General features: G+C 41.0%; 1 protein-coding gene across 3 annotated transcripts in view; it reads right to left on the bottom strand.

Moving 5' to 3' along the window:
* The window catches only part of KCNMA1 (potassium calcium-activated channel subfamily M alpha 1), a 742,538-nt gene that overhangs the window by 104,428 nt on the left and 615,395 nt on the right, over positions 1 to 22,715 (bottom strand). For all 3 annotated transcript variants that reach the window (XM_054982574.1, XM_054982573.1, XM_054982572.1), the window contains exons 19-22: positions 20,041 to 20,134; positions 8,236 to 8,359; positions 4,186 to 4,410; positions 123 to 315 (exon numbers count right to left, since the gene is read on the bottom strand). In XM_054982574.1, coding sequence (XP_054838549.1) covers positions 123 to 315; positions 4,186 to 4,410; positions 8,236 to 8,359; positions 20,041 to 20,134 — 636 coding nt within the window. The remainder of the gene's footprint in view (positions 1 to 122; positions 316 to 4,185; positions 4,411 to 8,235; positions 8,360 to 20,040; positions 20,135 to 22,715) is intronic.

Here is a 22,715-nt window from a genome sequence, read left to right as displayed (position 1 = left end):
CAGGTTTAACTGTCAAGCAAGCTGATGTAAGGTCCCTTTGAATTACTGAGTGAGGGATATTCTTCCTGCCAGGTCCCGTCCCCTGTAGGCACCATCGAGAAGTATTATAGGGCAGTTCTTACCTTGGGAATTAGCCTGCAAGACCCCAATGCTGTCATCAAACTGCATAGACTTGATGTTGAGTGACGCCAAGATGCATTCCTTGTCCTGCAGCGAAGAATCGTCAATATTATTCTGATTGGCTGACAGGATTACGCACATGTCGCAGAGGTTGATGTTGACAGCCCTTAAATCAGCTCGACTTAATGGTGTACCCTTTGGCAGAGAGAGGGAGAGAGAGAGAGAAAGAGAAAGAGAAAAAAACAAATTAAATACTGAGAAGGAGCTTTGGGAAATTATTTAACAAGTATCCTTTTTATGCTCTGACATTAAGCTGGTCTAACTACGTGCCAGGGAATAGAAGAAATGTGCTAATCTAAAGGGTAGTTGGTGCTGATGGCAGCATTTTAGAGTTAAGTCTCAATACTCAGTCAAGCTATTACTAACAAACAAGGAACAGGAATGATGCCAGCGTGCTGCATCTCGCCTGCAACTCAGAATCGTCCTGATTTCCGTCACCCTCATTCAGCATGCTCTGCCTTTCAGAGCATAGCGAATAGGTGTGTTCCAAACATCTGCTGGTCAAAATATCTAGCCAAAAAAGTAACAACTGAAACCAAGGATGGCTTTATGCACCTAAACGCTCGCAAGAGGAACCCAAACACAGACTCCCTGAAGCCAAACACAGGAAAGGCCCCTTGTTTCCTAGTTATCTTCCCCCTGCCCTGCCCCAATGGTCTTAAACAAACAGACTGATATTTAAAGCCCTTTGAAAAAGAAAGAGGCTACTAAGCTAATATGCACCGTCTCTGTACTGTTCCCCGGATGAAAAACTGCAGTGATGACAATGCTCGTTTGATTTCTTTCTTTTGTATTGCCACTGACCCTCCAATCCTAAAAGATGTTTTCTTGACAGTAGTGGACGTTTTAAGTTCACAGCCCTTGTGTACAGACCACTCAAAAGCATTTGCCACGTATGAGTGTAATTTTTTTAAAGCTCTTGATTTCCACAGCAGTGCTTCCATTGTCCAAGCATTTGAGCACTGCATACTCAAAGAACTCATGCATGAGATCAGGGCCTGGCAACTATTACTCCAGTTATCTGGAGTGTCCATGCTGTACAGTGCCATAGTCAGCAGTTTAAATTGGCATTTTGTGTGTGTTACGTGCTGTCAAGTCACTTCCAATTTATGGCAACCCTATGAATTGAAAGACCTCCAAAATGCCTTATAATTAATCATCCTGCAAACTGGAGGCCATAGCTTCCTTTATTGAGTCCAGCCATCTATTTGGGGGTCTTCCTTTTTTCCTATACCTTCCATTTTTCCTAGCAATATTGTCTTTTCCAGTGAGTCTTGTCTTCTCATGTTGGGACCAAAGAACAACAGTTTCATCATTTTAGCTTCTAGGGGGCATTTAGGCTTGATTTGATCTAGAACCCACTTATTTGTCTTTTTGGCCGTCCATAGTATCTGCAAAACTCTCCTCCGGCACCACATTTCAAATGAATCAATTTTCTTCCTATTGGCTTTCTTCATTTGTCCAACTTTCACATTCATACATAGTAATGGAGAATACCATAGTTTGGATTAGCTTATTCTTGGTCCCCAGAAACATTGGCATTCGGAGACACTGATTTCTATGGAAAAGTACTGGCATCTACTTCCTTGGTTTCTGCACTTATTTTGCATGATTCACAGTTGAATTGGGTAGTTATTTATTTTTTTATTTAGGTATTTGTATCCTACCTTCCTTGTGCACGAGACAGCTCACAATAAATACAAAATGCAAGCCCAGCAATTCCGTCATGAAACAACTGGCTGTACTAAAAAGCATTCAGTTTTTAAGGGGACATTAGGAGCTCTGTTTTCTGTGCAATATTAGGTATGGGATGGGTTGTTTGCATATGCAAATTATCTCTGTGGTGATAAACATGCATATGATGATATTATTTAAATCACCCTCTGTCCTATAGGCTCAGAGCAATGTTACTCAGCTATAAACCGTTAAACCTAAGGCAGCCAAGCCATGACATTTCTTAGCCTGTATTTTACTCCTGTAAGTCAATATTGCATGTATCACGGCTATTCCTGTGTCTCTGGTCTAGATCTGATGAGCTATTTTTTTCAGTGCTGCCTAGATGGACTTTAACAGCCAATTCAAAGAAATGCACTCATTACATGGTGGCTGAAACTATCACACAGACGTAAGGTTAAAACAGCCATGGATAAAGATTTCTCATTTAGTGGATGCTTTACCAGACAAGCTGATAAACTCTCATTTGATAACTATTGAATTAATGGAGCATAAATTACTTGGGTATCATGCGATTATTTCTGAAGATATCCACAGATGGTCATAAAGGATACAATCTAACTTCTCCTACATGGCTGCTTTTTCCAAATGAATGGGTGGGGCTTGCAGAAGAAAACATCTCAGTGGACTATGCTGAAAGCATTGTACCTGTGGATTTCTACATCTGGCAATTTGAAAGATTTCCTGTAACTTTTAAAAGACAGATAACCTCTAAAGCTGAGGGCCCAATCACATTTTACATAGCAAGTTGGCTTGGAGGGTAAACTTTTTTTTTAAGTGCTAAACGTGGTACAGTGTGAAGGGGAAAGCCCCATTTGCAGACAGGTGGGGATATACACCCGGAGCTGGGAAGGGATTAATGACAGTTCCCTAGCATATGTCCCAGAATGTTTATAGAGGCAAGCTCCCCTTCACGTTGCATATGTTTAGCACCACAAACACAGGAGCAACTATGTAGCATATAACATAAATACATCAGCCCCAAGAGAAGATGTTCGAATTCTAGTGATGTAATTCTAATTAGAGTTATGCCCTTCTAAATCGATTGACTTCAATGGACTTAGAAGAATGTAATTCTGCTTAGCTATGTGGATTACCTTGGGCCCAATTTAAAGGACACAGTAGTTGCACATAAAGCACTCTCACATGTGGGTTGGTGTTACAGTGAAAGGGGTTTGAACCTATGAGCTGACTCCTACATACAAAGTGCTTGCACACCAACATGGCTAACCTGTGGGACATGGTTAGGTGGTATGCAAAGTCTGTATGCACTGAGATGTGTGCAAAATGAGAAACCTTTAAATGAAATACTGCTTGAACCACATGGAACACATTATGCATGCTCATAGGTGAACTCATTATGCATGCTTGGCACCTTGATGAAACTGGTCATCAAAAACAAGTGTAAGCATAGCTGTTCTCCTACATTTTTTAAAATATGGGGACAAAAGGTGACTTGTCAGAAAGCTGCAGCTTTTAGAGGTGAAGCTGGACAGAATTGTCTTCCACATTCCAGACTGTTTTTGAAAGAGCTTTTGATTTTTAAGGGGGGAAATATGGATACAAAACATTTCACGTGGAAATTATTGCAATTCTCTTGCTGTTTTATGCCTTGTTCACTGAATGCAAACAACAATGTAACAGAAATCTGCATTATGGTTAGCAGTCAGGCATAAATGGCAACAGCAAGTATTGAAGAATTGGGGCCTCTTCAATAATGGACTTGTTTTATTAAACGACACTCCTATCATAGGGCTGCATAAATCCCCTTAAAAAGATGAAATGCTGCTGTCAGGGTGTTAAATAAAGCCAAGCCAGCAGGCCAGCATTCTGAAGGTCTTTACGGATACAAATAGATTAGGTAGATAGACAAATAATACCAAATGTTTTCAAAGGTTTCACAAGCATAAATAATGACATAAAATAAAGTCTGTCATTCTGTCAGGAAAAATCATAACATCAAAATTGGCTGCATGCAGGGCACTCGAGCAAGTGTTCAATAGATAACGCAGCTAATATATTTGATAGCTGCTGAAATTCATCCCTGACGAGGGACTGAGCATGTCGGCAAATTTCTCCTAATAAGGTCTCCCCGGGCTCAGTATTCATAGATACAACAAACAGGGAAAAGGCCAAGTCCTGAGGCCTGTAACCAGACACAAGTTAAAAGAAAGAAAAAAGTCCAAGATCAAAGCCAGTGTGATTCTGTCTAGTTGGTATCTTTAAAAGGAAAGCGGGGAAGGCATAGAAAATGTGGCTTCTTGGACTTACAGGCAAGATTGAGACCTTGGGGAAGTTATGCAGCGTCTCCCATTCTCTCCTCAGGTATTCAAGAGAGCCCACAAACACAATGTGTTTAAGCTCATGGTAGTGGAAGTTGCTGGCTCTCAGGGGCATCACAAAATTTCTTAATCCAATCAGAGCTGATGTTACATCCCCAAATATGCAAACGACCACATGTCCACTTAATACCGTCATGGCAGCTTCGCTTCGGGTCTGGAAAAGCAAAATGAGTTCAGAGAGGAGAACAATGCAAAGAAACTAAAATAGGATTATTATTTTTTTACCGAAATCAATGTTGAATCGATGCTACTGAAAACCGGAATAAATTCCACGTTGACAGAATTCATCAGAACACCCAGGAAAAGAAACAGCCGGTGTTTATTCTGAAGTCTGCATACTCTGGGGTCCAAATTTACTGCAGCAAACTGCATTTATCATATAGACGTGAATGATCTTTCAACGATATTCAAACATGAAGATAACTCGCGTGAATGATCCCACAATAGAAAAGGAAATTTCTGAATTAACCCTAATCAAATGGTCATGAGTTCAATTTTGAGCTTAAAAGACGATGTTTTGCTGGATAGACCGTTGCCTCTGGGCAAATATGCCACACTATTCTCTTTGACCCTGTCTCTTCCCCAAGCAGCACAGGCTGTAAGGCAGGAGGACACAGGGCAGTAAATGTCCAAATCTCTCTACCAAAAGCCTTGTCATGATGAGAAATCGGCTAGAGGAGTGATGGTATGTATGAGTGTGTACATACTTATTTTAAGCATGTACACGGCCACCATTGTCAGTGTTACTACAGGTCACACACCTGCATTGTCAGCATCTTATTTCCTTGACAGGCAACAGTGACTGTGAAAGCAGCACATACAAGCCAAGCAGTACATGAAACTGCTTTATAATGGTGCGATCCTAAGTAGAGAGACACGTTTCTAACCATGTTAACTTCAATGAGCTTAGAAAGGTGTAACTCTGCTTAGGATTGCACTGCAAGTATATGATTTGTTAAGATTGTGTGATATCTGGGCCAGATGAACCCCTAGTTTAACAAAAAAAATATATGGGGGGGGGGGTTACAAACCCAAAGTAAAAGAAGCAGCTTTAAGAAACAGATGCCCTCAGTGGCCAATGGTAGGCAACCACAATAGTACTACCAGCCTTCAAGCACTGATTTGTCAGTAAAATGAAGGGGAAGAAGCAGGGCCCTTTCCAGCAGCCACAGGGCAACTGGCTACCACATGACTTGCACGAGTCACCCGACCTGGCTGCTTGGGCCAGTCACTCCAAGAAAGCCAGTGGTGTGTAGTGGTTAGAGTCTCAGACACTTTGCCACGGAAGCTCACTGGGTAACCTCGGACCAGTTACATATTCTCAGCCTAACTCACCCCACAGGGTTGTTGTGAGGATAAAATGGAGGAGAAGAGAATGGTGTAAGCTGCTTTGAGTTGCCATTGTGGAGAATGGCAAGGTATAAATGAAATAATATAGCTGAAGATGGGAGGCAGATAAAAGGTGGGTTGGTTGGTGAATGGAAGGAGAGAACAAAGCAGGAAAAGATAAGGATATGGGGGTTGCCAGGAGGAGGAAAAGAGGAAATAGTACGGAGAGGGGGATACAGGCGCAAATGAGGTGTCCCCACAAGCCCTTGGGGTTCAGGTGGGAGCTGAAAGTTTTCCTAACAACGTTACCTATGATGATACACATATTTCTTAAATCCCCAGTCAAATATATTATTTTGTTCAGAGCAGATCTTAACAGTAGGAAAGGTGACTTGCTAACTGAGCTTATACTACAGTTCCAAAGGTGTGTTTACATGTTGTCCTCCCTGCTCCCTATCCACCTTTTTCATGCAAACAGAGGAAATTAATGTTAAGTCACAATCAGGCAAGGAGGGCACTCCCAATGTCATTTTTTTTTATATGCAAACTTTTTGCAGTGGAGCATTAAGGTCATTAGTGTCGTATCTGTTTGAAATATATTTAAAAGATTCTAGTTGACATCTGTCGCCCTTAGTTATTAAGCAATGCATGGGAGAGTTGTCTCTAGCGGTCTAGTGAACACTGCAGAATGCATATCAATTTAAGCAGTTTTGAATCAAACTTGTAACAATTTACTCAGTAGAATTGACTGGTTTATCGATTGCTTAAATGCCAGTTTTGCAATTGCAGACAATGTCATGGTTATTATACCAAATCCCCGAGGAAAGTGTGGAACAAGGTTTTGTCTCCCGATCGTTAGAGTAAACCAGAGCTGTCACCATTATTGGCCGCACCATGCAGTGGTACGGCGAAATCTTGAGAGAGCAGACACTGAGAAAAGCTTCATCAACTACAACAAAGTGAAGACCCACCAGGGAGCTCATTTCACATATCATCAGTTTTGTCTATGAGATAGAGAGTTGATTCCTTGCTACTCTTTGATTCAGGAACATGAACATAAGTGGCACAAACTTTCACTGAAGTTAACAAACTAGGAGAGGCCTTCTCGTTATATTTAATTAGTTGAGTCAGTTCGATGGCTGCCCCCACTTAAGACATAAAAGGAGCATGCAACGAGTCCAAAACAAAGACTTGGAGATAAAGAGCAGCAGCCTCATGCTTCAGCTCACTTGTCTGCGGATGGAACCGAAAGTTATGAGATGCAGGGCTGCTGCTGAAAATGGAAAGGGTGGGATTCCACACAGGAATGCTGTTTTTTGTGGCAGGGTCATGTCATAAAATTAAATGTTAATTTTTTATTTAGATATTTCTGCTTTACTTCTGCCCCCAACAGGGACTTGAAGCCACTTAGAGCACCATTCTTCTCTCTTCCATTTTATCTTTACAACAACCCTGTCAGGTAGTTGAGGCTGAGAAGAGTGAGATGGCCAAGGGTCACCCCGCAAGCTTTCATGGCAGGAGGGGATGCCTCGGGAGACCTGGGCTGTGGGAAACAAGACTACATGGTGGCAGCAGCCTCCAGTTTGTATAGTGCATGTTGGAGCCTGGCTGACTAGAAGGGGCCTGAGAGGTGTCACTGCTTGCACTGCTGGGGAAATGAGAGGTGGGTGGCAAAGCTTATTATATATTTTATATTTCGTACACCTGTAGTCACAGTCGCAAAAAAAATCTTGAATTTTGCCTTGGAAGTTAGAGCCAGTTTTCAGTGTTGTAAATACAGAAACTGACTTTAATAATCAAGTAGCACACAGCAGAAAATGATCTGAATGGCCATCTATGCATGTATCTGAGTGTAATATTTTTGCTATTAAAATCTGGCCTGCATGCATTAACCAGATATACTGCAGAGTAATAAGCTCATTCAGAAATTCATATTTAAAATGATTTTAATTGGACTTGAATATTAAACTGTGAAGGCTGTTCAGTCATGTCGATGGCACAGTTACGAATGATCTGTGTTAAAAGATATATGTAAAGGCTCAGTTGTTTCAGGTATTGGGTTATGGATCCTCTGTAGAATAAATGGCTTGTTTATTGGTATTTTTTTCAAATTATTATTTATACTGCAGTAATTTTTTTGTATTTGGTTAACTTGGGTGTGGGCAACTTCAGATTCTTGGCCCACTCAGTATGGCTGTAGATGTTTGATTGTGCACAGACACCTCTGGATCTCAGCTCTTTACCCATCAAGGTGAAGGATGGTGACGTTATGTCCCATGAGAGGTAGAACTGGATGGCAAAATGGGTATCATACTTGTAGACTACAGACATAGAAAAGGCAGTTGCAGTCAATCATTCATAAAGCAATTTGTGGAGCTTCCAAAAGAGAGGAGTAAGGGATTGGCATGCAGTATGTATACTGCTCAATCCACAAAAAGCACACAGCAGAATTGCAAACAGTTGTTTGAAACCTACGGATCTGTTCCAGTTAATGGTGGTGCATTTCTCTGGGGTAAGAGGTAGGGAAAGGTTCCTTAAGTCAGAGAAATGTACCACTGTTAACAGAAGAGACGTGTGGAATTCAACTGAATGTGCTTGTGCAACTTATTGCGTGAATTGGCTTAGCAAGGATTGTCTTTCAGATACCCACCAAAATAACCTTTTCAATATCCTTGGCTGTACACCAATGAAACATGCCTGTGGAGTCGTATTTTTTCACATTGCAGTCCATGTTGTCAACTTGTTCATTGCCAGGTATTAATAACGGGTCATGTCTGGGGGAGGAAACACAAGAAGTTTCATATTGGGCAAAGCAATAACAGACTACACTCAGAGAAAACTAGTGCATGTAACACATTTCGACACACCTACTTTAAAGTGACTAATGAAAAAATGAGATTAATGTTTAAGTGTGGGGAACTGAGCGGTAGAGAAATAAGCCCACCATTACCTTTCATCAATAACCACTTTGGTTAAAATCATCTTTCCAACATCTGAAGGCTCATAAATATTTTCTTTCTTGTCCCTTCCCCCCCAAAAGAATCACAAGAGGCTCTGTTAGCATCTGCGATGAAGTAGAAGCGATAGGTACGGAGCCCCCATGCTGACTGACTCGCATGAGGATGGAAAGCCAATTGCTTGCTTTCTCCGCATACAATTTCTGACATGACGCCCTTCGAAGTAAAAGCTTTAACAGGCTGCACTTTAAATATTTCAGCGATTTGCCCAATCATATTTTGCTTTCCCAAACTGAAGCCCTTTAAAGATTCAGCAGTGTGTCATTTTACAGCAAACTGACTAACAAATGCCCACATCAGGAATACATGATTTTAATACTAAGCAACAACATCCATTTTTTCATGACGATTACAGGATCTATGGCAAGTTGGCAACATTCAAAGCAGTTAATAATAATAAGAATGCCTTTTGTAATCACATATTGTTGAGAGACCAGACAGAAACTTTCTAATTACACCCCCCTTTCCCCACCCGCAGAAAGATGCCTTGGTCGTCTGCTCTTCTTGAGCGCAACTTCAAAGAGCAAGTACAGATGTCCATTCTTCTATCAATTTTGATTTTCTCTTACTCCTTAATCTCGACACATATTCTGCTCAGAAGGAAGATAAGGGCAGAATGCCACTCTTATTCTCTGATTACAGGTTCTCTCAGGTTGTAGTTGTAGCTCAAAGGGCAAGTGCCATATTTTCCAAATGGCATTCTAGCTGGAGGTTTCTTTGAAGTTGATTAGTAGGGGTGCAAATTTTCTGTTTCAGATTCGAATCAGGGATTTCTGAATGAGCTATTGGGTTTTTTTCTGGGTGGAGCATTGCTATTTCATATCTAATCTGTTTGGTTTCTTTTGTTATCAAGAGTTTTGGCCCCCTTCTTTGCAATAGTAACTTCCAGGCTCTTTTTGAACTTTACAGCACCAAAATCGCACACAGCACAGTCCTCTCTCTCTCTCTCTCTCTCTCTCTCTCTCAACCATTGACCCACCAAGTCTGAGAGCACACACAATGGGGTTTGGTGTTAATGACCCCAAAGAATGCTTGGAGAGGGCGAGTGTCAGAGGCACATGTGCATACTGTTTTTTTCATGGGGGGTTGGGGAAAATGAGGCTCTGGGACAGTTATTTTCACTCTTAACAAAAAAGCATATCAACTACTAGTCCCCCTAAACCATCAATCCACTGAGTTTTTCCCCAGTTACACTACACACACACACACACCTACACCTACACACACACCCCAATTTTGATCAGGACGGGGCTTTCTCCTCCCTCCTGATCACTACCTGCTACTGCATGTTAAGAACCAAAACAAATCACACAAACTTTTTGGTGGAAGGGTTCCATTATAACTTGGTCTCCTGGATTTGATTAAGTGTTTCAGAAGCTGCTTTAATGAAATGAAACAGCAAATTCTGGTGTATTTCTGGCTAGTTCGTTTCATTTTGATCAGGGTTTCTTCAGTGAGAAAACCGGTAATTTGTGGGTAAGTATCCTGGAACAGGCACTGCCCACAGTACCAATCTTCACCAGCAATACACTGCAGTTGAGGATTCCAGTTCACATGAAGCAATCATGGGCACTCAAAGAGTTGGTCCATCACGTGAGTCCAGAAAAAGGTTCCCTCTATTCCACAGCATTCTGACTCAAACTGACATATCACGTGAAAGCGAATCACATAGTTTGCCTGGTTCCATGAACTCCTGGAAGTTGGCCCTGCCCTTTTGGCAGCCTGCTTGCCATCTGAACATGCACTAGAGCTCATGTCCCAGGATCCTTTGCATTGTGCAAAGTTTCAGTGGCAGAAAGTTCGGGCTTCCTTAATAGATATACTGATGCGAAAAACAGTTCCTGAAAGTGGAAAGTTTGAAGCCCACTAGGCTAATGAGTTGCCTCAAATTAAATTTTATAGCCTCCCACCCCATATGCCCATACTGTTAGCTTTGTACACGCTTTTGACTAAATAAAGTCATGTATTCCTCCTCCACCCAACTCCCCCTCAACTTAAAAGTGTAGCTTGGGGACACCTGCATTGCTGCAAAGGCGCAACTGAGAATCTGTGAAAGGAGCAAAGGAACTCTACTGGTTTAAAATTAAGAGCATTATTTTAAGCTTGATAGCCAGAGGGTCTAAGTTCTCCATTCACAGCTATAACCACAATTTTTGTGCAGGGAAATAAATAGAGACCAATTGCATGTGCTTCAGAAAAGCTACTGAGCCTCATTTCTCACATCTCTCTCTGACCATATAAATAGCTCTGCTGTTCTTATGGCAAAAATTACGTGCGCCTGAGTTAAAGCAACGAGGAAAGTACGATCTTTTGAGGGTTTTGCAGAGCATATAATGCCACTTACCATCAATTAAACTCAAGAGCGACACTAAATGCCAAGCTATAGCTGCAACCCCAAAAAGCCTGCCTGGAAGACAACAGCCTAGAGCAAAAACGCAAATCCCTTTCCCAGCAAACCTGCGGCGAGAGCGCCAGCAGTACATTTGAAAGAGCACTGCTCCACATGTAATCATTTGCAAGAACTCTAAGCACATCTTCAACTTCTTCTGACTGACCTGGAAATGGAGGGGGGATGCCAAAAGGATGAAACAGACCTTGCTCCCATTTCACTCTCTCTGTTGTCCACTCTTCTGAATATTCCAGGGGTAACAGAGAGGGCTGGTTCCCTGCCCCCACCAACAGTGACGCTATCGAATTTTCATCAAGTGGTGGGATGTGATTTTGTAAGTTTCATTTGTAAATTGGTAATGGATCTTAGTGAAACTTACCTCTGAATAAACCTACATAAGAGGTGTGTATGTCTGTGTATGTGTACATACTTCATTCCTTCACCATACATTGGTAAACTGGAGGGGGGCTGATTTGAGGACGCTTTGGAGCACAGAAGTCGCAGATTGGGAAAGGGTATCCTCTCTTTCTGCTTACTGTTTCTCCATTCCAAATCCCCCCCCCCCTTTTTCCTCAGGAAAAACAACTACTGGGCTTTGGTTACAGACATTTGCACGTATAATGCAAGAGTTGAGATTCACTTCCCATGTAGTAAGATAACATCTGACATGAGGTATCTATGGTAAGGTTGTTGTCTGTGTGTGTGTGGGGTGTGTGTGTGTGTGATTAGCATGATTCCTTCATTAAAGGGGGGGAATCACATGACTCCCTCTAATGCATGGAACATTTGCCTTAGGCTACTCTGCATGGTAAAGGTAGCGCTGCCCATCCCCATCTCACAAAGGCATTCCAAGGCCAGGTATGTTTAGGAAACAGCCTAGGTCTCCACTTATGCTGAGAGAGATTCAGAGGAGGTTGCCCTACAAAAGCGAAAGTTGAATCCCCTCTTTTTGGGGGGGGGAGGGGAGAGATGCACTTGTGCCTGTACAAGCATCTTCTGTTTTCCATTTCCATTAAAAACAATGAACTGGTTAGCTTGGGTTTTTTGGGAAGGGCCGAAACGGGGCAGGCATCTAGCAAATGCATCCTGTCTTTGAGATGCAGCGGGTAACGTCTCGTGCCTTTCACATTTTCTCTTACAACCGCCCTAACAAATTGTGGCAATTAACATGCTGTTAGTGTTAGATGTAGGCAGCAAATGCAGGTGCTAATAATTGAAAAAGCATTTAGAGCTTTTACACCCCAGCTGAATATTTCATAATGTGCGGTATGCTTCGCTATTTGCTCAGTGGGTCTCTGTCACTTCAATCTTCCCTGACTGCTTTGACTGGCGCTCCAAAGCTCCACCAAGACAAGACTGACGGCTTGTCACAGGCAAGCTCTGCTGACTACTGCGGCAGCTCGCTGGGACTGGCTGCAAAGGTTGTCACGCGGCTCTGATGGAACTCAGCAAATGTTTTCTGACTAATACACCCAACATTTGTCAGCTAACATTAGCCATTCCCTGTGACCCTTTTCAGTCTGTACCAACGGCATTAAGTTGTAATGAGAATTTGTCACCAGCGTGTGTGTGCGCGTTGCACTAATGACACTCTCCGGCTGACCTTTACTTTCACAAACTTAATCAGCAATGAAATTTCCAAGGGATTCAGAGCACATATGAAAGAAGCTTTCTTAGGCAAGAAGCACAAAGTGATAAGGAGAGAAACTTACACTCTTTTACTGTGGTTCTTACGGGGCATCCTTTCTTGTTAGATGAAAGAAATGATAGTAATGAAACCGCCATTCCGTCTGTGCTCTGATATTCCTAATTCAAACTATAGTTATTGACAGGGCTTTTTTTCTGGGAAAAGAGGTGGTAGAACTCAGTGGGTTGCCCTCGGAGAAAATGGTCACATGGCTGGTGGCCCCACCCCCTGATCTCCAGACAGAGGGGAGTTTAGATTGCCCTCTGCACCGCTCGGCGGTGCGGAGGGCAATCTAAACTCCCCTCTGTCTGGAGATCAGGGGGTGGGGCCACCAGCCATGTGACCATTTTCAAGAGGTTCCGGAACTCCATTCCACCACGTTCCTGCTGAAAAAAAGCCCTGGTTATTGATAACAAAGATCTCATGTACACCTGAGTAGACTTTAGAAAGCAGGGAGAACATTTGGGTCATTTTACTCCTTGTTTATTCACTACATCACACAAGCTCTTAATCTGTTTTCAAATGTGCAATATGGTAGTTTAGGAACTAGTTATGAGTAGATTGCCAAGGTTTTCCGTATCAGTGAGGTCTGTTTTCACTGCTTTCGGTGGGTATAGCTTATAAGGTATGTTTCACCTTTAGCTTCTCTTTCTAATCGTTTAGCAATTTTTCTAAGGATTTAGGTAATTTGGTAGTGTATATGTGTGGAGGGAACACCTAACAAATCTAACCTGCAGAACAAGAAGTACACCCTTTTAAATGCTTTGAAGGTAATGTGTAACTCTGCTTAGGATTGTACTGTACATGACTAAGAATTATCGCCAGATGAAGCTTCCCCTTGACCAATTACTTGAGTTTCTGTTTGAACAGAAGATTCAAATCAAATTTTCTATCAGTTGAAGGGCAATGATGTTCAGCATGTGCTAGCCTTGGGGGAAAATTAACCAGTGTCAGCTTCGGAATGTGGTGAGCAAGCTGCATAGAGCATGGGTCAAGTTTTAGCACTTGGTCTTAAATGCATCTGTATTTGTTACTGAATGCCAAAACTCAATTCATGCTGAATTCAGCATGTGACAATGGACTTCATATTAATGGATGGAGCTAACATGGTCTGAATTTTCTCAAAGCCAGTGTGAGTATGCAAGGAAGGTTTGTGTGAATGGGCACTGGTGCTTTTTTCCAAGGCCAATTCAGATAACGAACATTTGATTTATTTTCAAACAACAGACTTTATATTTACCAGCATGGATTAAATCCCGAGGTACAGAATCAGACATACAAATAATTCCATAATATCTTCAGCTTTTGATTGGAAGTTCTAGGGTGCACATTCCAAAAATACCTTTAAAGTAATGTGCTGAGAGTGAAGAATGTGCGGGTGCTCTCTGATGCCTGCTTCATCTTCTATTTATAATTCTATTTATTTATTCTAAAGTGTTTCCCCTTCTTTGTCCTACAAGCTTAATACAGTGCACAGAAATAAATGGACAGAGCCATTCACATAATACAATTCTGCATTAAATAGAAAAAATACTTGACATTAAATATCCACTCTATGGCTGCATTTCTGTACTTATCCTAAAGTAAGTCTCATTACAGTTACAGAACTGTTGTCTTTTTCCCTGTTATTTTTCAGGACCATGCCACTCTCTGAGCAAGTTTAGGATGTCCTGTTTGGATTGACATGGCCTGAGAGCAGGTGTGCGGAGGTGAAATCGAAGGAAAATCCTCAAGGTTACAGAATTCTCCTTGGCAACCAACAGGAACCTCTGCAGACCTACTGCCTCTGTGATTTTTGTGTGTGATCAGGGACACTAATGATAATGACCCCTTCCTGAGTACACTGCTTGTCTAGAAGCCAATGTCAAGTATACCATTCAATTGGGAGTGGACAGGGACAAACTATTTGTTTGCACTTCAGGCCCCTGGGCCCTGTCACATGCCATTTGCTTCTGCATTAAGAGGCATTGTCTCAGCAGGTCTGACATTTCCTCCTAACTCTGTGTGCTGGACTCACGAAACTGTAGCTACTGAAGCACCAAGGACTGAAAGGACAACCCACCAGAAACGTTTTCTGGTGCAAATGCCAGTGAAATGGATGGGAGATAACATCCAAGCATGCATCTGCTCTAAATAACCCCCATGCCCATTAACACATGAGGTCCATTACTCTGGTGGATTGTGCTCTTCAGCATCATCAACAACTTTTGGAAAGAATAGTCAGTGTGGGTTTGGGGGTTGCCACAATTCTGTTTATTTGTCACCAACAAATATGTATGTGTATCCAAACACAATTTAAAAAAAATAAGAGTTCATGTGTAAAAAAGTAAAACACTTCAACCAAAAAAGAAGACACTCAGGTATCAAACGACAATTTCCATTAATATATATGTATGCAATACACAAAATATGCCTTGATGATGCCAGGTAAGTAAGAAAAACCCAAGCACACTTTAACAACATGACTTCATCAGCAGTTAAAACTGAACATACAGGTTCACCAGGAACAAACATTAAAACCAATAATAAGTGTGAAACCAAGTCTGGTCTGTACACCAGAGTAGTAAACGTCATCCACGGAGATTTTTGTATATAATACCAATTAAAGATATAAGCTCCATAACAAAAAAAATTCTGAAAAAACTCAGGTGTGGCTATATGCAGAATTCACATCAAGATCCATCTAAGGTCTCAACTGACTTTGCTGGATCCCTGTGAACAGAGATGCTCAATTTTGACTACTGATGAAGACTTGTCAAAACACATTTAGTTTTTTCTTACTTATTTGTCATAATTAAAAGTTTCATGTATTGTGTAGGCATATATTAATAAAAACTGTGGTTTGATATATAGTACAGATGTTTTCTTCGTTGGTTAGAATGTTTCATTTTTTACACATGTACTATAGGTTTTTAATTGTGTTTGAAGATAAATATACATATATATTTGCTGTTCCATAGCACTGCTTTCTTCTAAGGCACAAATGAATTTATGTTCTGGATACTAGCAATGCTGCATGACATTTGTTTTCAGCACTCACTGGGATGTAACATGGTGGAAATATTGATATTTTCAATGTGCAAGCCTTATGTTATTTCAGAATTTATCACACGTCTTTAGATGCACATCTCTTAATTTCTTCCTGAAATGGGGAGAGGAGTTGGGGAACATTTTGAAACAGATTTCTAAAAAGAAATCCAAACTTGCCACATCCACAATCTTGCTTAAGTTCACCTCCAGCTATTTTCTACCACTGCTGGTTACTAGAATGGGTACTAGCTGATCACATATTTTAATACATGTACTGAATATCTATGGGTCCAAGCTGTAGATCTATTCTCATTTAGTCTGTGTTCTACCATTGTTCCATATTCATTAATAATTTTTAAAACCCTGGGTGTTGACTGAACTAGTTGCATATTAGTAATTATTAAAGTGCTGGCCCAAGGATGGAACTGAACTTCCTTAAAGATTCAATAAAAGCAGCATCTCCTCCCTCTTCCACTTCCTGGTAATGTGTAGTAAAATACCATTCCTTCCATTTGTGACTGTTTCTAGGGTTAGGGAATTTCTGGGCATTATGATGTCACATCATGTGTTTTACTTTACTTCACATGACTGGAGGAGGGAAGGAAGGAAACAAGGAAGCAGGGAAGCAAGGAAAGGACGCGGGGCGACTGTTTTTGAGAGCAGCTCCGCAGATTTACTCATGACTAGTTTCATCTAAGACTCCATGGAATACATTAAATGGGAATTGGTTCCTGGTTGCAATATTTTTACCTTTTAAAATGTGCCAGAACAATTGTTGAATTTGATGTTAGCGTATGTCTACTGTTTATGCTGGAGGAAATGTAAAAAACTATGATCATTAATGACTAGAGTGATTTAATTCTTCAAATCCTTCTTGGTTCTGCTAATTGAAACTAGGCTCCGAGAGCTGTTTCTGGCATTTCAAAAAGGAAACAAAAAGGTATTGCCTCTAAAACCCAATACTTTTTCATTTAAAGTGCTTATAAAAAGGCTGAGAGCTCATTTTCAGTTAGTAAGATTGAGGATGTTTGTACACATTACAGAGTCCGTAAGTTGGATCTGGGGTCCCCACTCTTGTGTACTATGGAATAATCAGACAAGAACTGTGGATTCTCCATGTCCGGGCACATATTTTAACATACACGGAAAAGAGCTTCATCCTCCCCACTTCCCATTTTCCCAGCCCAGGTGCATGACCTGGCCCAGGGGGGAAATCCACACATGTACATATTGATGGTATTACCATAATTGCAAAACTTTATAAAATTGTTGCTCTTCAACATGAAAGACCCAAAGTAATTTTGAAAAATCTTAATAGTAGACTTTAAAAGAATGATGGCACAGAAGCTATAAAATGAATATTGTTTGCCATTTTTGCTACCGTATTGTTTTATCTCTAGAAAAAAAGAACCAGAAACTTGGAGTACAGGAGGCCTCTTTTTAAAAAAATCACAAAGTGAAATTTGAGAAGTTTTCCTTCCTGTACAAAAGTCAATGCACAGTTGCCCAGGGAGGTTTCACCCATTCCTAATTTGCCACCTTTAAGTGAAATTTAAAGCAAATTTAGAAGTTCTTCCTGAAGCCAACTTACATAGAACTCTAAAAGAAGAAAATGTTTCAGCAAGGCTAGCAGCATATCTGAAAGGATGTTCATGCACCCTTAGCATAGGCACAGTAGGTATTCACACAAATAATTAGGTAGAGGAACACTTACTTTAATGATACTGCTCATTTGGCCAACAGGCCTTGAGCAATGCCACATGAAATAAAAAACAATTTTAAAATGACCTCGGTAGAGGAAGACAAAGGGATCTTTCTGGTTCAGCGTTTTAGTTTTAGCAATGTTGAGATATTTTGTATGTATGCCAAACGATTCAATCTTATTGTAGACTGTATTGAGTCTCATAAACGTGGGGATATCAAATGATATCTTTTGTGGTGGACAACAGCAGGCAGGGTGTAGCAGCGGGGAAAGGTTGAGGCCAGCCACCGAGGAACAGTGAGTTGAGTCCAGCGGACAGACAGAGAAGGAAGCAAGGCAAGTCTGGTTCTGGAGAGTTCCCAACTCATTGCCTGATCAATGATTAGCAATTCTGATGTGTTACTGAGCAGACAGCTCAAGCTTGGGATGAGTAATCTCCCTTAGTCCCTCTTCAGCAGGCAATGAAAGCAGGCTTCACTTTGAAAATTCTCCCCCCATCATGCAAGCTGACACAGGCATGCTTTTCAAAAACCCACAGCCAATCTGTTGATCATTACTTATTTACAAAGGCCTTCGGGCAGAAAGTCCTGTAAAAACCATACTTGATACGGTATACACTAGCTTTTTCGGCTTGTGGAAGAGGGGGGGAAGTCCCCCTAAGGCTACCTCAAACCATCACTTTCTATTGCGCATAAAATGTACCGTGTAACACTAAAGTATTTAATATATATAGTATAATATATCTACAGGAAAGGCATTTGTGTAGAAGTGAGTTAGCCTGTATTTGGTAATTTGATGTTTTGCTGAAGGCGATGACTTGAAAAAGCCTGCACCTAGTGCCGAGGACCTGTCATCTCAGTACCCAAGAGCCAGTAGAATAAAGAAGTACCCTAAAGCAGCAAAACTTTGACACAGCTTTGAAGCATATGAAAACAGTATAACTCCCTAGAATTATTATGACTCCAGATCAAAGAAATGAGGCATACTTTACATAGCAAACAGGGACAGTGCACTTCGCTCCAAATGTTGCTGTGCTCTCTTCCCTCTGACTTGCTTTCCTCTTATTTCTTTCACTTTTATACTACATTTAACAGATGATGGTGGAAGAAAGGGGAGCTTTTTTCCCATTTCAGGGGGATAACACTAATGTTTTTGGCCAGGGTAGAAGACTTGAGGATAAGTAAACTGAAAATGAGGGTATAAAGACAGCAAAAAATTAGGAAATTGGTGGTGCATTCATTTCACTCTTCCCCCTGTGAACAGCCATGTAAATCAATGTTGCAGGTGCCAGGATGAGCTAACAGGAAGTTGAGTTTTTCTGAACAGCAGTAGATAGTCAAAGGGAAGGGACAAAGCTGGGCATATTTTCCCTTTCTGAATGAGTCTTGGTGTTTTGGTCTCCCAGTCCTAAATATCAAAAAAGATGGCTTGGAGAAAGAAAGATGCCATACTTTGCAGGAGCAATAAAGAAGAAATGGATCATTTCCTAGACAGATTCAAGTAACTGTAAAGGTAGGTGGATTCCCACTAAATAAAACTCCATACTTTCAGAAGCAGCAATTGTTTTAAAAAATCCAGAAATCTACCCCAGAATATTGCCTGAAGTAAGCTAAAATGTGAGTCTAGGGCTTCTTCCTTAGGCAAAACAGCTGGATGATGATAAAGGAAGACAAAGATATTTCAATAAGATTAGCTACATTTTTAGGTGTGGTGTATGTGCATTTCTAAGTTGCGACTAAATTTTGCTAAAAGGGGCATTCAAAATTAATTTGGAAGTTAAATATCTGAGGAATTAAGTGTTACAGGCACATCCATTGCCCTATATAATTTTAATATCAACCTGGAAATGGGATCCTTTTCTCTATCAGGTCTAGAAATTTTGCTTCGAATCTGTCTTATGAAATCAATCATATGGGAGGGACCCTGATTGAAACACCCTACTACTAACAATATATGAAAAAAATGACTAACGTGAATTTACCTGCCTTCATAGTACTGATACTCCTTTAAAAACTCTGCTTTTCATAATTAATATTGCTTTTATCCTTAGCTAGCCTGCATTAATTCTGAACTTCGCTTTGGCAAGTACATAGATTATCAGGTCTTTTTTTAAAAAAATAATCAGTCAAAATCAATTAGAGGAAATTTGATTTCAATCGACAGGATAAAAGGAAGGTAATATTCAGGTTCATTTTTGATTGTGATGATACATCTCACATATGGCCTTAAGTACAGAAAACAGTACTCAGAGGGATTCCAACAAAAAGAGAATTGCCTCAGGCAAACTAACCACACGAGTTCTTCTGATTGGTTAGCGCTATCATTAGTGCCACTGCTGTTTAAGAACTACACATGGACAGGGTCGGGTGACAGCCAAGACTTTAAAGCCTATGTATTTTTCAAACAGCTTTTCAAACTGTTTTTCATGACAGATTTTTTTTCAGCTCTATCATTAACTGCTGACAAGCTGACAGAATAAATACTTCAGCCTTTCAGAAACCATCTAACAATCTTCTTCATTCCCCACCACCCCGCTATGACCCCCCCTCTTTTTATTGGGGGAGGAGGGTAGGTTGGGAGACGAAGGATATAGGAAAGGAGATAAAGATATGAGTTGCTTCGAGCCTCACCTTATCATCTTGGGCGAGGAGTTGGGCGAATTCCTCATGCCTCCATTTCGTTGCTTCTTTTTGGGTGACAGTGTCGAGGGCTGCTCGTCTTCAACTGGAAATACAGGCAACTCATGAGGTTTTGAACCCCTCAAATTGACACATGAAAAAAACAGATAAAATATCCAAGAACACACACTCACATTCCATTCACACACTGCTACTTCACTGCTATCTTGTTTAAGAGTTGAAAGACCAAATCGGTGTTAGTCAAAGAGATCAATTCGAAATGTGGGGAGGAAGAAAAGGGGGGGGGGAAGCAGAGCATTGGCTGAAGAAGTTTTGAATATGGTCTCATATTTTAATGAAGTCTTATTGTCAGTTAAGCTGTGTTTTTGGAGGACACAAATTAGCATTCCGCTGAATACACCAAAAGATTAAGTACTACTTGGAATCCAGACATAGACTGCCAGCCTGCACTTGGCTAATGAACATGACTCCCATCAGTTCTTGCTCCTTAAATGCCAGACCACAGAGTCTTCATAAGGAGATGTAAAGCATCCATTGCCTTGATATTCAATGTTGCAATTAAATCAAAACTACACAGTAGTACACACATCTTCAGTACAACTCAGAACTCATTGATTCACCCTTTATCACAAAGGGGAATGTTATCTCAGGAGCAAGTGGAATGATACCAAATGACAGGAGAAAGTCCTGCAAACGACGGACGGAAATTCTTGGAGATACTCTATTTCAAGGAAAAAGTACACATTGAGTGGAAGGTCATTTTCTTAGAAGTAAACAAAAGGTTGCTGAAAAGAACACATCACTTGTCCAAAGTTTTACCTTAATTACAGTGACATTTCTAATAAGCTACAAGAAACTATTTAGCTATCACTGCTCATGTATAAGACTGTCCCATTATTAGCAGATCAGCATTCTGACTGCTACTCTGTGCCAATGTTCATCTAGGCAAATTCATATGTAAGACACAACAAAATAAAAAGGCTGTCATCCTATAATTAACAAACAAACAAAATCAGACTAATAGAGCCAAAGAATCTGAGAACTAGGTGATATTTACCTTCAAGTTAAAAACAATGCTGGGAAAAATCTGTTTGTTCTGGGAAAAATCCTCCTCTCAAGTCCATTTCTTTTATAGTTTTAATCTTTAAACTGTAAAGTCTTTAATAAAAGTGTATTTTATGAATGTTGTGACCCCTTTGGAGGCATAAATCTGTATATAGATAAATATCATGAAAAACAAGCCTATGTATTCTCAAATTATTCCAGATGCCACTGAGGCAGAGTGCAACAATATTCTCTGGCCCCACTTCTTGGCAGCAGCTAATTTAAGTATTATTAATTTCGACCAGGGATGTAAGTAATCAAAAACCTGGACCAATTATGCCATCTTTTAAAAATATAGTTATAAATAATCTGAATCAGGACTAGCTCAGTCGCCTGCTGGGGGCAGGGGATCCCCTACTCCCAGCCTCTGCCCCTGCTGCCTCTTACCTGGCTGGCAGGGGGAAAAGGTGTGGCGAACAGGCCCAGCACCTCTGGAGCATACTCCTGTGCACTTCGAAGCCTTTGTTGTCATGCTGGGAATTATGTCATTCCCAGAATACCTCTATGGGGAGGGGCTTCCTTTGTTGTTGCACCAAGAATGACTTCATTCCCAGTGCAATAACGAAGGCTCTGGACTGCGTGCACATTTCGCCCATGAACACGGTAAGTTCCTCCCATGCTACCTACCCCACCACGACACCCCTCCATTCTCCAGTTTGGAGCCTGGACGATCTGGCAACTGCAATTAGAATATGAACAACATTTGGAAACAGTCAGGAAAAAATGTTAATCCTTGTTGCTGCCATGAAAACTTTAGATCACAAAATCTACTGATATCAACAAAGATACACAAAGGGTTTGTTCTGAGGAATTTCTATTTTTACCAGTGGCACAGAAGTATGCATTTATTTATTTTATTTACAAAATTTATGTTCCACATTTCAGCTCAAACAGGGCCACAAAGTTGGCTAACAATTTAAAGCAGAACGTTATAAAACACATCATAAAATCAGTTAAAACAAGAATAAAACATGTATTAAAAACAGCAATTAAAATGTAGGGCAGGAAAGGGAAGTCACTGAGGGAGCACCAAATGAAACAAAACAGCCTTCATCCAACAACAGAAGATGGTGAGGGAAGGGGACAGAGGAATATCCCATGGGATGGAGTTTCACAGTTCTGATGCCATGACTGAGAAAGCCCAGTCTTGGGTTGACAGACATCCACTTAAACTCTTAATATGGGAGTACATGAAGCAAGGCCTCAGAAGATTATTGTAGTGGTCAAGTAGGTTCATATGGGTAGGCAGAGTGGTAGGGGAGCAAGCGGCAGGGCAGACAGAGTGATAGGGATGGGGATAGGCAGGGGGACAAGCAGGAGGCCAGAGGGGAATGGTCAGGGACAGGTAGGAGGGCAGGCAGAGCAGTGGAAAGGAGGCAGGAAGGCAGAGTGGTGTGAGATGTGGGTAAGATTCCTCCTCCTCCATGAGATTCTTATGGGTCTCTGAGGAAGGAGGACTGGGATCCCAAACGTGGACAGGTGAGTGAGCTAAGGGGGAGAATGGGACTCCCCTCTGCAAGTCTTACAGGTCCCTGCTTATATTAATAATAATTGCTCAGATA

The sequence above is a fragment of the Eublepharis macularius genome, chromosome 6 (assembly GCF_028583425.1).
Source record: "Eublepharis macularius isolate TG4126 chromosome 6, MPM_Emac_v1.0, whole genome shotgun sequence".
Taxonomy (NCBI): Eukaryota; Metazoa; Chordata; class Lepidosauria; order Squamata; family Eublepharidae; genus Eublepharis; species Eublepharis macularius.
Note: the sequence above shows the minus strand (reverse complement) of the source record. Positions and strands in the feature narration are given on the sequence as shown.